Genomic DNA, 13,895 nt, shown 5'->3' with positions numbered 1-13,895 from the left:
CGGCTAATTTTTTTGAATTTTAGTAGAGTTGGGTTTTCACCATGTTGCCCAGGCTGGTCTCAGACTCCTGAGCTCAGGCAATCTGCCCACTTCAGCCCCCTAAAGTGCTGGGATTACAGGCACGAGCCACCGTGCACAGCTCAAGATGGAGTCTTGCTCTGTCACCCAAGCTGTAGTGCAGTGGCATGATCTTGGCTCACTGCAGCCTCCGCGTCCCAGGTTCAAGTGATTCTTGTGCCCCAGCCTCTTGAGAAGCTGGGACTACAGGCACACACCACCATGCCCAGTTAATTTTTGTATTTTTAGTACAGATGGGGTTTTGTCATGGTGGCCAGGCTGGTCTCAAACTCCTGACCTTAGGTGATCCCACCTGTTCCTTCCAATGTGCTGGGATTACAGGCATGAGCCATCGCTCCTATCCTCAATGATTATCTCTATGGGGGTGGAACCCTCTCACCTGCAATCCCAGGTGCCTGGTACAGGTCAAATGTTTGCATTAAGCTTCCAATTATTAGGCCAATTGTACCATAAATTACAATTTCATGTAGAAATCATAGCTAAGCTCTTTAATCTAAGTTTCCTCCCCTATTTCTGTGTATTAGTTCTGTTCTTCTAGGGAGCCAGTTTCCCCTCCTTTGTAAGGCTTCTGGCTGTGCACGCTACATTTCTTGTGCTTTCAATCAAAAGGATTCATTCATACTCTAGTCTGGACTTGGTAATGTTTTTTTGCCCTGAAGTCCTGCCACCCCTGGCATCAAAATGTCCTTGTATATGGCTTCCCCTGGAGGAAGCAACTGCAAACTAACAGTACCTTACATTGTACATAGTGCAAATACAATACAAAACTTTTCCTGAATCATTTGAGAGTAAGTTGCCAACTTGCTGCTTATTACTCTTGGATACTTCAATGTGCATTTTCTACAAAGGAGGATATTCTCCTGTATAGCCCTCATACAACTATTAAAATCAGGAAACGGTATTACATTACATTACTGTAATTGAATCCTGAGACTCAAGCATTGCCAGTTGTCCCAATAATATCCTTTGTAGTGAAAGGATCCAGGTCAGGATCCAGTGTTTATTTAATTGTATGTCTCTTTAGTTTCCTTCAGTCTGGAACAATTTCTCAGTCTTTCCTTGACTTTTATGGCCTTGACTATTTTTTTTTTTTTTTTTTTTTGAGACGGAGTTTCACTCATGTTACTCAGGCTGGAGTGCAATGGCGCGATCTCGGCCACCGCAGCCTCAGCCTCCTGAGCAGCTGGGACTACAGGCACGCACCACCATGCCCAGCTAATTTTTTGTATTTTTAGTAGAGACGGGGTTTCACCGTGTTGACCAGGATGGTCTCGATCTCTTGACCTCGTGATCCACCCGCCTCGGCCTCCCAAAGTGCTGGGATTACAGGCTTGAGCCACCGCGCCCGGCCGGCCTTGACTATTTTGAAGATTTTGTGCCAGCTATTTTTGTTTACTGTCCCTTGGTTTGGAACTATCCGTTTCTTTAATTCAGGTTGTATATCTTTGGCAGGAATATGATAAAAATAAGTTGCAGGCCAGGTGTGGTGGCTAACACCTGTAATCCTAACATTTTGGGAGGCCGAGGCAGGAGGATTGCTTGAGCCCAGGAGTTCAAGACCAGCTGGGGCAACATAATGAGACTCTGTTTCTACAAAAATAATACAAAAATTAGCTGGACATGGTGGTGTGCACCTGTAGTCCCAGTTACTCAGGAGGCTGAGGCAGGATGATCACCTGAGCTTAGGAATTTGAGGCTACAGTGAACTGTGATTGCACCACTGCACTCTTCTGTGTGACAGAGTGAGGCCCTGTCTCAAAAAAATTTAAAAAAAGATTGTCACTGCAAAATTATGTGCAATTTTGATTTGTCACCTTACTGTTTTGTTTTGATTATTCAAATAAGGTGGTAGGTATAGTCAAGCTTCTTTATGTAACATTTTTCCCTCTTATTTATTTTCTAGGTCAATATTTTGTACTAAGTAAACACTGAATTCTGTGTTTGTCAGTGTATTCACTTACTGTTTTTTAGAGAAAGGGTCTTGCTCCATTGCCCAGGCTGGAGTGCAGTGGTGTGATGATGGCTCACTGCAGCCTGAAACTCCTAGGTGCAAGTGATCCTGCCACCTCAGCCTCCCAACTCGCTAGGATTATAGGTACATGATCTCACACCTAATTTTTAATTTTTTTTATAGAGATGGGGTCTAGCTATGTTTCCCAGGCTGGTCTCAAACTCCTGGCCTCTAGCGATCCTCCCATCTTGGCCTCCCAAAGTGCTGGGATTAGAGGCATGAGCCACCATACCTGGCCTGTTTATTTATTTATATCAAAAGGGATAAACATATTCCTATTTTAGTAGAATATATGAATGTAACAGATTATTTATTGATGCTCAAGTTGTCCCATACTTGTCTGGTTGAATACCTTTCAACCTCCACTTCCGCGTCTTTTTATCATGTCCCCATCATTCTTTGCATGCTTTCTTACTTTCTGGTGCAGCAAAGTATTACAGGCTCATCTTGTATTTTCCCTGCCCTAGTTCTTGAATTGGTCATTTTTTCTAAGGAGGTCTGCTTCATTTTAGTGGAGAATGGTATTCAGAAACCAAGATCAGGGAGCTAGGTATGTTCATTGCTATTGGTGTGTTGCTGATCCCAGGCCATTATTGAAAGATTTTTAAGTAGCAAAATATATTCCTTAGTGGATCCCAGCAAGAAAAGTGAAGTGAGAATTCCATTGTTCCAAAATAACTAGTGATGTGATTGTAAATGTCCTAAGGAGTCTATTCTTATTGTGGACCATGTATTTTGGCAGGTGACTTGCAGCATTTCTTCTCGTGAGAGCCTTAAGGTAGTTACTACTATTTTCATTTTCCAGAGGCAGAGGCCAAGTACATTCAGTGGGATTGAAACCCATGCAGTTAACCCATGTCGTGACACTTTTGCATTTAATCACTGGAACAATTTAAAAACTGTACTTGCAGCTGGGCGCAGTGTCTCATGCCTGTAATCCCAGCACTTTGGGAGGCTGAGGCGGGCAGATCACCTGAGGTCAGGAGTTTGAGACCAGCCTGACCAACATGGAGAAACCCCATCTCTACTTAAAAAAAAAAAATTACAAAATTACTGGGTGTGGTGATGCATGCCTGTAATCCCAGCTGCTCTGTGGCTGAGGCAGGAGAATCACTTGAACCCGGGAGGTGGAGGTTGCAGTGAGCCGAGATCACGCCATTGCATTCCTGCCTGAGGAAAAAGAGTGAAACTCTGTCTAAAACAAAACAAAACAAAACAATACTTGCCTCAACTTTTTTTTGATTATGAAACTAGTTCAGAGAAGTGAGATAAGTAAAAATGGACAAAAGACCTAAATGTAAGAGCTAAAACTATAAAACCCTCAGAAGAAAACATAAACATAATATGTAAGTCTTCATTACCTTGATTTCCTAGATATGGCACCAAAGCACGGCAACCAAAGGAAAACAAGTAGACCTTCATCAGCAATAAAACCTTTTTTTTTTTTTTTTTTTTGAGATGGAGTCTTGCTTTGTCTCCCAGGCTGGAATGCAGTGGTGCAATCTAGGGTCACTGCAACCTCTGCCTCATGGGTTCAAGTGATTCTTGTGCCTTAGCCTCCTGAGTAGCTGGGATTACAGGTGCCTGCCACCACGTCCAGCTGATTTTTTGTATTTTTAGTAGAGACAGGGTTTTACCATGTTGGCCAGGCTGGTCTCGAACTCTTGACATCAGAAGATCCACCTGACTGTGCTTCCCAAAGTTCTGGGATTACAGGCTTGAGCCTAAAACTTTCGTATATCAAGAGATGCTATCAAGAGAAAATACTTGCAAATCACATAACTGATAAGGGTCTAATATTAAGAATATATAGAGAGCGCTTACAACTGAACAATACAAAGACAACCCAGTTAAAAATGGGCAAAGGATTTGAGTAGAGATATTTCTCCAAAGAAGATACACAGTGGCCAATAAACACATGAAGAGATGCTTGGTCAGACGCATTGGCTCATGCCTGTAATCTAGGACTTTTGGAAGTTGGAGATGGGCAGATAGCTTGAGCCCAGGAGTTCAAGACCAGCCTGGGTGACAGGGCAAAACCCCATTTCTACAAAAAAATACAAAAATTAGCTGGGAATGGTGGTGCATGCCTGTAGTCCCAGCTACTTGGGAGACTGAGGTAGGAGGATCACTTGCGCCTAGGAGGCTGCTGCTGCAGTGAGCCGTGATGGCACCACTGCACTCCAGCCTGGGTGAGAGGGCAAGACCCTGTTTTTTTTTTAAAAAAAGTCTTAGCATCATTAATCATTAGGGGAATGCAAATCAAAATCACTTCATCCACTAAAAAGTGGCTCTAAGGCCGGATGTCATGGCTTATGCCTGTAAAATCTAAGTACTTTAGGAGTCTGAGGTGGGAGGTTGCCTGAGTGCCCAGGAGTTCGAGAACAGACTTGGCAACATGGTGAGATCCTGTCTCTATTTAAAAAAAAAGAAAAAAGAAAAAAATTGATTTGAAAGTAGATATAAAAAGGATTTTTGGCTAAAATACAGACAATAAAAGCATCAGTGAGGATGTAAGGAAACTGGAATTCTCATACATTGCTAGTGGGGAGGTAAAAAGATACAACCACTTTGGAAAACAGTTTGGTAGCTCCTCAGAGTTAAACATAGGCCCACTGCGGTGGCTCACACTTGTAATCCCAGAATTTTGGGTGGCTAAGGAAGGAGGACTGCTTAAGCCCAGGATTTTGAGACCAGCCTGGGCAACAAAGTAGGATGCTGTCTCCACCAAAAAAAAAAAAAAAAAAAAAAATTAGCCAGACCACATGGCACAAGCCTGTAATCTCAGCTCCTTGGGAGGCTACAGCGTGAGAATCACTTGAGCCCAGGAGGTTGAGGCTGCAGTGAGCTTTGATCCTACCGCTGCATTCCAACCTGGGTGAAAGAGCAAGACCCTATCTCCAAAAAAGGAAAAAAAAATTTAAACATAGAGTTAATGTATGACTCAGCAATTCTACTTTTAGGTATATACCCAGGAGAATTGAAAACATACGTTCATATAAAAACTTGTATACAGGGGCCAGGCGTGGTGGTTCATGCCTATAATCTCGGCACTTTGGGAGGCCGAGGTGGGTGGATCACGTGAGGTCAGGAGTTCGAGACCAGCCTAACCAATATGGTAAAACCCCATCTCTACTAAAATTACAAAAATTAGCTGGGTGTGGTGGTGTATGTCTGTAGTCCCAGCTACTCAGGAGGCTGAAGCAGAATTGCTTGAACCCGGGAGGCAGAGGTTGCAGTGAGCCAAGATCACACCACTGAACTCCAGCTTGGGCAACAGCGAGACTCCATCTCAAAAATTAACAAAAAATAAAAACTTGTACACAAAAACTCACTCATAGCAGCATTATTCATAATAGTCAAAAAGAATCAATCCAAGTGTTCATCCATTATAAATAGATTTTAAAATGTGGGGTATATCTATATAGTAGAATATTATTTACCCCCCGCCACCCCCAGCAACAAAAAAACATGAATCACTTCCGGGCATGATAGCACATGTCTGTAATCCCAGCACTTTGGGAAGCTAAGGTAGGAGGATCCCTTGAGGCCAGGTGTTTGAGATCAGCCTAAGCAACATAACCAGACACCATCTTTACAAAAAACATAAAAATTAGGCAGGTGTAATAGCATGCACCTGTAGTCCCAGCTACTCGGGAGGCTGAGGCAGGAGGATTGCTTGTGCCCAGGAGTTCGAGGCTGCAGTAAGCTACGATTATGTCATATGCTCTCTATTTAAGTTTATGATATGCTTATGATTACTGCATTCCAGCCTATTAGTCACTACACTGTTAGGTAGTGGTGATGGTTGCATGACTTTTTGAATATACTAAAAAACCCCTGAATTGTACACTTTTAGAGGGTAGGTTTTAGAGTATGTAAACTATAACCACAATTTAAAATTATATGTGACTTACATTATATTTTATGGATCAATATTGTTCCAGACTATGAATCCTGAAGCCAGGAGCCAAGAGGTACCATGATAAAGTCTCTGGGTAGTGATTTTCCACAGCAGAGGGCCTGGGCTCCAGTTCCACCTCGTAGATCCCAGCCCACTTGTTCTTTCCCTGGCAGCCAAGGAGCTATGATGTGGGGTTTCACCAGACTGGCTCTGTGGCTCCATAGGGATGGCAGAAGCATCACTGACCTTATTCCCCAGGTTCAGGACACTCTGATGCTGGCAGACAAGCCCTTCTTGCTGGTGCTGGAGGAAGATGGCACAATTGTAGAGACAGAAGAGTACTTCCAAGCCCTGGCAGGGGATACAGTGTTCATGGTCCTCCAGAAGGGGCAGAAATGGCAGCCCCCATCAGAACAGGTAAGGTCCCACCTGTCTGGGGAGAAAATCAGGACCCTGGGAGAAATCTTCAAGGGGTGCTAACCATCTGCTTGTCTCCAAGCAGGGGACTAGGTACCAACTGTCGCTCTCCCATAAGCCTGCCAAGAAGATTGATGTGGCCCGTGTAACCTTTGACTTGTACAAGCTGAACCCACAGGACTTTATTGGCTGCCTGAACGTGAAGGCGACATTTTATGATACGTACTCCCTTTCCTACGATCTGCACTGCTATGGGGCCAAACGCATCGTGAAGTGAGTGAATTGGGATTTGGTGGGGACAGAGCAGGTACAGGCAATGGGAGGGCCCCTGTCTGTTCATGTGGACTCAGCCTGGGTCTGACATTGGTGCTGACAAAGCATAGCCTGTAACAGACAACACGGAGCCTGATGGGCTCTTGAAGTGCTGTGGATGACACTGGTGTGTGCCGAAGGGCCACACATGTTCCTCCTGGTAGAACCTGGATGCATTTTGTTTTTATGACTACTTTAGCAACTACATTTTAAAATTGAAAATAGGAAGTTTTCCTAAGTAGTATTCTAGTCACTTTTTAAAAAATGAACATGCGTTGGCCAAGCATGGTGACTCACACCTGTAATCCCAGCACTTTGGGAGGCCAAGGCAGGTGGATCACTTCAGATCTGGAGTCTGAGACCAGCCTGGCCAACATGGCAAAACCCAATCTCTACAAAAATACAAAAATTAGCCAGGCATGGTGGTACATGCCTGTAACCTCAACTACTCAGGAAAGGCTGAGGCAGGAGAATTGCTTGAACCCGGGAGGCGGAGTTTGCAGTGAGCTGAGATTGCCTCGCTGAACTCCAGCCAGGGCAACAGAGCATAACGCTGTCTCAAAATAAGAAAAAAAAAAAAAAAAAAGTACTTGTCAAAGATTTAATGGAATTCATTAATTAATGAGAGAACTAGCAAGAAGTTACAATCATTTCAAAGGAGAATTCAAAATCCTATACATATATAGGTCCAGCAAGAATGATGAGATAGGCTGGGTGGAGTGGATCTTACCTGGAATCCCAGCACTTTGGGAGGTCAAGGAAGGAGGATCTCTTGAGCCCAGGAGTTTGAGAGCCTGGGCAACATAGTGAGACCCTGTCTCTACCACACTTGCACATGCATGCACACACTCACACAAAATGTTGGGAGTGGTAGTATGTGCCTGTAATCCCAGCTAGGTGGGAGGATTGCTTGAGCCCAGGAGTTTGAGGCTGCAGTGGGCTGTGTACTCCAGCCTGGACAACAGAGTGAGACCTTGTCTCTAAAAAGAAGAAAAAAAGAGATGAATGTATACATACAAAATTGGGTTATTTCCCCCATGGGGATGGGAGGGATGAAATAATCTTCTCTCCATAAGACAGAATTAATTTGCAAGTCTTATGGACCAGAGTCATTTGTATTATATAATAAACTTTTCTTAAAACTTATTTTGAAAGTCTAACCAAGTGTTGCAGGCAGCATGAGAATATGTGAGGTCATAAGCCAAGTGCCGTCACGGTGATGTTTCCCAAATTCGGCTGCTCCAGTGGCACCCTGGGACATATTTACCTGTTGGGTGGATGTAGCCACCAAAGCTGAAGTGATCGAATCAGTCCAAAGCCGCAAAGCTTGCGAGCAGCAGAGTGTGACTGCTGGTCCATCTTTCCAATTAGAGTCTATTTTTCCCCAATTCCTTCATTCAGTATTTCCTGAGTGCCCACTGTGTGCCTGGCCCTATGCTGTAACCACAGATTCAGAGATGAACAAAATACCAGAACAAGTTCCATGAGGGCAGGACTTTCTGTGGCCTCCAGTACCTTGGTAAATGCTGACATGTAGTAGTTGTTTAAATGATGGTAGAATAAATGACACAGGTGATCTCTGTTCACATGGGGCTTCTGAGAAATCCTGTTCAGGGTCCCAAGAGTTCTACAAGATCACGTGTAGCTAGAACATATCAGACCTTCTTGCTTTCTTCGTTGATCTCCTGCAGACCCAGTCTGCAGATGAGGACACTGAGGCTGTGTGGGTATCTGCTTGCCAGAGACAACAGTCGGCGGCAGGCTTGAGCCTGGTTCTGTGGCTGAGAGTTCCATTTTCTCCATGGCTACTGCTTCCAGGATACTACCATCTCATGTCCCCTCTTGATCTCGGACTGCCACCAATAGTCTGCATATTTCAAAATTGAGAACAAGAAGTTTCTGACCTCAAACTCAGTCCAGTTAGGGGAGGTGGTATTCTTAGACCTAAACACAGTAGATATGTTGGTATCAAAAAAATAATGGCAAGCTGGAATCAGCTTAGTGACTCAGTGTTATCACTGGATTTTTAAAAATTGTGATAAATATATATAGCGCAAAATCTGTCATTTGAACCATTTTAAAAGTATATAATTCAGTGGCATTAAGTGCATTCACAATGTGGTGCATCCATCCCTGCCATCCATTTCCAGACCTCTTGCATCATCCCAACCAGAAACTCTGTCCCTGAAGCACGAAGTCTCCATTCCTTCTCCCTGAAGACCCTGGTCGCCTCCATCCCACTTTCTGCTATGTGTTTGCCAATTCTAGTACCGCATGGAACTGGAATCAGACAATACTCATCCTTTGGGTCTGGCTTCCTTCACTTCAAATAATGTTTTCAAGGGTCATTCATATCGCAGCATGGATCAGAATGTCATTCCTTTTAAGGCTGGTCAGCTAGGTTGAAAGTATCAGTTCCCTAATTTGAGAAGTAGGTATACTTCTAAGGTATAGCCTTGAAAATGTAAAGCATTCTCCTGTGCAGATGTGAATAGTTCTAAGTGTCTTTCTGTCCCCCACACCTTGGTCAGACCATAAGTTTACTTATTTTTTTTATTATTATTATTTTGAGACAGAGTCTCACTCTGTTGCCAGGCGCCAGCCTGGAGTGCAGTGGCACAATCTTGGTTCACTGCAACCTCCACCTCCCAGGTTCAAGCAATTCTCCTGCCTTAGCCTCCCGAGTAGCTGGGACTACAGGCACACGCCATCACGCCTAGCTAATTTTTATATTTTTAGTAGACACGAAGTTTCACCATGTTGGCCAGAATGGTCTCGATTTCTTGACCTTGTGATCCGCCTGCCTTGGCCTCCCAAAGTGCTGGAATTACAGGCTTGAGCCACCGCACCCGGCCAAGTTCACTTATTGAATGAACATTAATAAAAGACTAAAGTTTGAACAATAGCCAGGGAGCACTTCTTTACCTTTTGTTTTCCCTTCCCTAATCCCACCTATGACTAGACACCTCGAGTGACCCTCACCTATCTCTTTCAAACAGATTTGGTAAGAATTTCATTAAAATTGTTTAGCATTATTTTTATTTTTTTAGAGACAGGGTCTCACTCTGTCATCCAGGCAGATTGTACAGCCGTGCAATCATGGCTCATTGCAGCCTCAACCTCCTAGCTCAAGTGATCCTCCTGAGTAGCACAAGTGTGTGCTACCACGCTGGGCTAGTTCTTTAATGTTTTTGTAGAGACAAGGGTTCACTATGTTGACCAGGCTGGTCTCGAACTCCTGGCCTCAAGCCATCCTCCTCAGCCTCCCAAAGTGCTGGAATTATTGGCGTGATCCAGAGCAACTGGCCAAAGTTGTCTAGCATTCAGCTGCTCTGGAACCCATCCCTGCTTCTCCATTTCCCCTACTTTCTAAATATCCGACCCTGTGTTAATTGCTTTATGCTATTTCAGCCTCATGACCCTGGATGGCAGGTGTGGTCCTATTTTACCCATGAGGGAGCTGAAGCTCAGAACTAGAGCAGTTTGCTAAAGTTCACCCAGTTAATGACTGGATTAGGATTTAGCCCTGCCTGATTCAGGTTCTGTTCTCAGTACATGATCATGCCAGGCATGGGTGTCTTCGTGTCCAGCACTCTGAACATGAGCTAGACTGAAGGTGACTTGGAAAGGCCTCAGAGTCTAGAACAGCAGTCTCAAGGGCTAGCGCCACGTGATGGAGATTAATCTGGTTGGTCCAAAGTAGCAGTGGAAAAATAGAAGGCCTTATGAAATGAGCTGGGGTTTTACGTGAGAAAGTAGGGAGGTTCCCGGCATCTGAGGTAGAATTGCAGGTCCTCGCTCTAGTTCTGATTGTGTCTGCATCATCTGTTCCTATTTGCGTAGCACTCTAGAATTGATGAAGTGCTTTTAGGTAGCAACCTCAGTGGTATTCCAGTGTTATTAATGAAGAAAACAAGCATGAGGAAACCAATCCCTTCCAGGCCAGCATGGGAATATGGGGGTGCAGGGAGGGGTATACTCATGTTTTATTTTTATTTATTTATTTTTGAGATGGAGTCTTGCTCTGTCGCCCAGGCTGGAGTGCAGTGGTGCAATCTGGGCTCACTACAACCTCTGTCTCCCCGGTTCAAGCAATTCTTGTGCCTCAGCCTCTCGACCTTGAGTAGCTGAGATTACAGGTATGCACCATCATGCCCAGCTAATTTTTTTATTTTTTAGTAGAGATGGGGTTTCACCATGTTGGCCAGGCTGGTCTGAAACTTCTCACCTCAAATGATCTGCCTGCCTTGGCCTCCCAAAGTGCTAGGATTACAGGCGTGAGCCACCAAGCCTCATGTTTCTTTTTTTTTCTTTTCTTTTTTTTTTTTTTAAGACAGTCTTGCTCTGTCACCCAGGCTGGAGTTCAGTGGCACCATCTCGGCTTACTGCGACCTCCGCCTCCTGGGTTCAAGCAATTCTCCTGCTTCAGATTTTCAAGTAGCTGGGATTACAGGCACCCACCACCATGCCTGGCTAATTTTTGGATTTTTAGTAAAGATGGGGTTTTACCATGTTGGCCATGCTGGTCTGAAACTCCTGACTTCAGGTGACCCGCCTGCCATGGCCTCCCAAAGTACAAGGATTACAGGCGTGAGCTACCACACCCGGCCTACTTTGTGGTCTTGACTTGCGTGCCCTCTCATTTTACCCAGGGAAGCTCTCCGCTGGGCCCTCTTCAGCATGCAGACCACGGGTCATGTGCTTCTTGGCACCTCCTGTTACCTACAGCAGCTCCTCAATGCTACAGAGGAAGGACAGCCCCCCAAGAGCAAAGCTTCATCCCTCATCCCGACCTGTCTGAAGATACTCCAGTGAAAACCCAAGCCCTTGGAAGCTTTCCCCAGTGAAGGACTAGACTGGGGGCCCCATGCTCAACTGGTAGTGCCCACAAGCCTGGCAGCTGTAGAGCTGCTAACCTCCCTACACCTCCCTCACCGTGCAGGACCCTGAGTGAGGAGGACGGTCTGGGAACCTGGGTGGGTTGGCCAAAGGAAAATCTCAGGCTCCTGGCCTAGCCGAGCTCCTTCCTGCCCAAGGCAGCTTAGCCGACCCAGACTGGTCCCTGCAGCTGTGGCATGACGTCTGCCCCTCAGCAATCCGGCCTCGTAGGCTGCACTTTCATGGTGCTCTCGACCTCCTGGCCCCCAATCCCGGAACATTCCTGAGTGAATTCTCAAGCACACCAGGATGTGATATTAGGGAGTTTGCAATAAATTATTGATGCTGATATATCTTCTTTGCCTGTGTTATTTGGGGGTGGGTTTCCACCTGGAAGGTTGGAGAGGGCTAAGGGAAGAGAAGAATCTATTGTCAAACCATTCTCTATAATGTAGGATTACAGACAACAGCACCTTTTCTACCAAAGGGAAAAAAAAGAGCTGGGCACAGTGACATGTGCCTACAGTCCCAGCTACTCAGCAGGCTGAGGTGGGAGGCATCCCTCGAGCCTAGGAGTTCAAGCCCGGCCTGGGACATAATAGCGAGACCCCAGTCTCTCTAAAAAACAAAATTGTAGTTGATTTTGAAACTAAAGTCTGCTGAATTTGAGACTTGAGTTGACCATGTAATCGATGCCATAAGTAACAATTTCCTAATTAAATTCACCTATCAGAAAAGCTTCAATTGGGCAGGTGGGATTAATCACACTTCTAATTTCTCAGTGTCCCATTTTACAATAACAGTTTAAGTGCTTAGGTGAAAAAATACTACTCGAGCTGTAAGGCATTGCTCGGTCAACGCCCATCCTAACTTGCCAGACAGCTTATCTTTCATGTTCAGGACTTTCAACCTCAGGATTTCGAAGTGGGCTCATAGGTAGCCCCAAAGAGTACAAGTTTTTCATCAGTGTAAGCTGGTATTTTCCAATATGGAACAACTCAAGACAAACATGAGAGGCTGAATTTAGGCTGGGCATGGTGGCTCATGCCTGTAATCCCAGCACTTTGGGAGGTTGAGGTGGGTGGATTAGCTGAGGTTGGGAGTTTGAGACTAGCCTGATCAATGTGGTGAAGCCCAGTTTCTACTAAAAACAGAAAAAAATTAGCTAGGCATGGTGGCAGATACCTGTAATCCCAGCTACTTGGGAAGCTGAGGTAGGAGAATTGCTTGAACCCAGGAGGCAGAGGTTGTGGTGAGCTGAAATTGTGCCACTGTACTCCAGCCTGAGCGACAGGGCAAGACTCCGTTTCAAAAAAAAAAAAGAAAAGCTGAACTTGTAGGTGACTGTTTTATTTAGTCTGTTACTGAAAGATTTAAAAACTTGGCCAGGTGCAGTGGCTCATGCTTGATATCCTGGCACTTTAAGAGGCCAAGGCAAGAGTACCGCTTGAGGCCAGGAGTTCAAGAGCAGCCTGGGCAACATAGCCAGTCCCTGTTTCTACACAAGATAATAAAAAAAATTAGCAGAGCATGGTGGTTGTAGTCCCAGCTACTCAGGAGACTGAGTCAGGAGGTTCACTTGAGGCCAGGAAGTCACAGCTGCAGTGACTCTGATTGTGCCACTGCATTCTAGCCTGGGCAACAGAGTGAAAAAAACAAAAAGATTCAAAAACCCTATCATGGCCAGGCATGGTGGCTCATGCCTGTAATTCCAGCACTTCGAGAGGCCGAGGTGGGTGGATCATGAGGTCAGGAGTTCAAGATCAGCCTGGCCAACATGGCCAAACCCCATCTCTACTAAAACTACAAAAAATTTTCTGGGCATGGAGTTAGGCATCTGTAATCCCAGCTACTTGGAAAGCTGAGGCAGGAGAATTGCTTGAATGTGGGAGGCACAGGTTGCAGTGAGCAAAGATCATGCCATTGTGTTCCACCTTGGGTGACAGAGTGAGACTCCATCTCAAAAAAAATCCAAAGACAAAACAAAACCTATTGTTTCAGGACTCTTCCTATAAAGCCTATTTGGATTTAGTAAATACTAAGGCAAAGGCCTGTATTACCAAAGCTGGTCTGGGAGCTATTGCTGGCAGCAGACCCGAACCCTGCAGCCTGTGGGCGAAGCTGCTGAAGCTCGCTGAAGAGGGCCTGCTATTCTGGGCTCTCCTGCTCTTGCAGTTAGGGCTAGAGGCTGGCCCAGTGCCAGGCTGGCTCTATGGGGTGGGCCTTCTGGCAGGAAGGCCTGATGTTTGTATTAGCACAGAAGCTATCCCAGTCCACCCTTGCTGAAACTGTGGC

The 13,895-nt window shown here is 45.2% G+C and overlaps 1 protein-coding gene across 2 annotated transcripts in view; it reads left to right on the top strand.

Annotated features, from left to right (window-relative positions):
* CIDEC (cell death inducing DFFA like effector c) overlaps positions 1-11,951 on the top strand; it is a 14,507-nt gene extending 2,556 nt beyond the window's left edge. For both annotated transcript variants that reach the window (XM_032270607.1, XM_032270608.1), the window contains 3 exons: positions 6,252-6,410; positions 6,496-6,683; positions 11,375-11,951. In XM_032270607.1, the coding sequence (XP_032126498.1) occupies positions 6,252-6,410; positions 6,496-6,683; positions 11,375-11,537 (510 nt within the window). In that variant the 3' untranslated portion in view covers positions 11,538-11,951. The remainder of the gene's footprint in view (positions 1-6,251; positions 6,411-6,495; positions 6,684-11,374) is intronic.
* The last annotated feature ends 1,944 nt before the right edge of the window (positions 11,952-13,895 follow it).

This window comes from Sapajus apella, unplaced genomic scaffold (genome assembly GCF_009761245.1).
Source record: "Sapajus apella isolate SASKATOON/1434 unplaced genomic scaffold, GSC_monkey_1.0 scaffold213, whole genome shotgun sequence".
NCBI lineage: Eukaryota > Metazoa > Chordata > Mammalia > Primates > Cebidae > Sapajus > Sapajus apella.
This window is presented reverse-complemented; position numbering and strand designations above follow the sequence as displayed.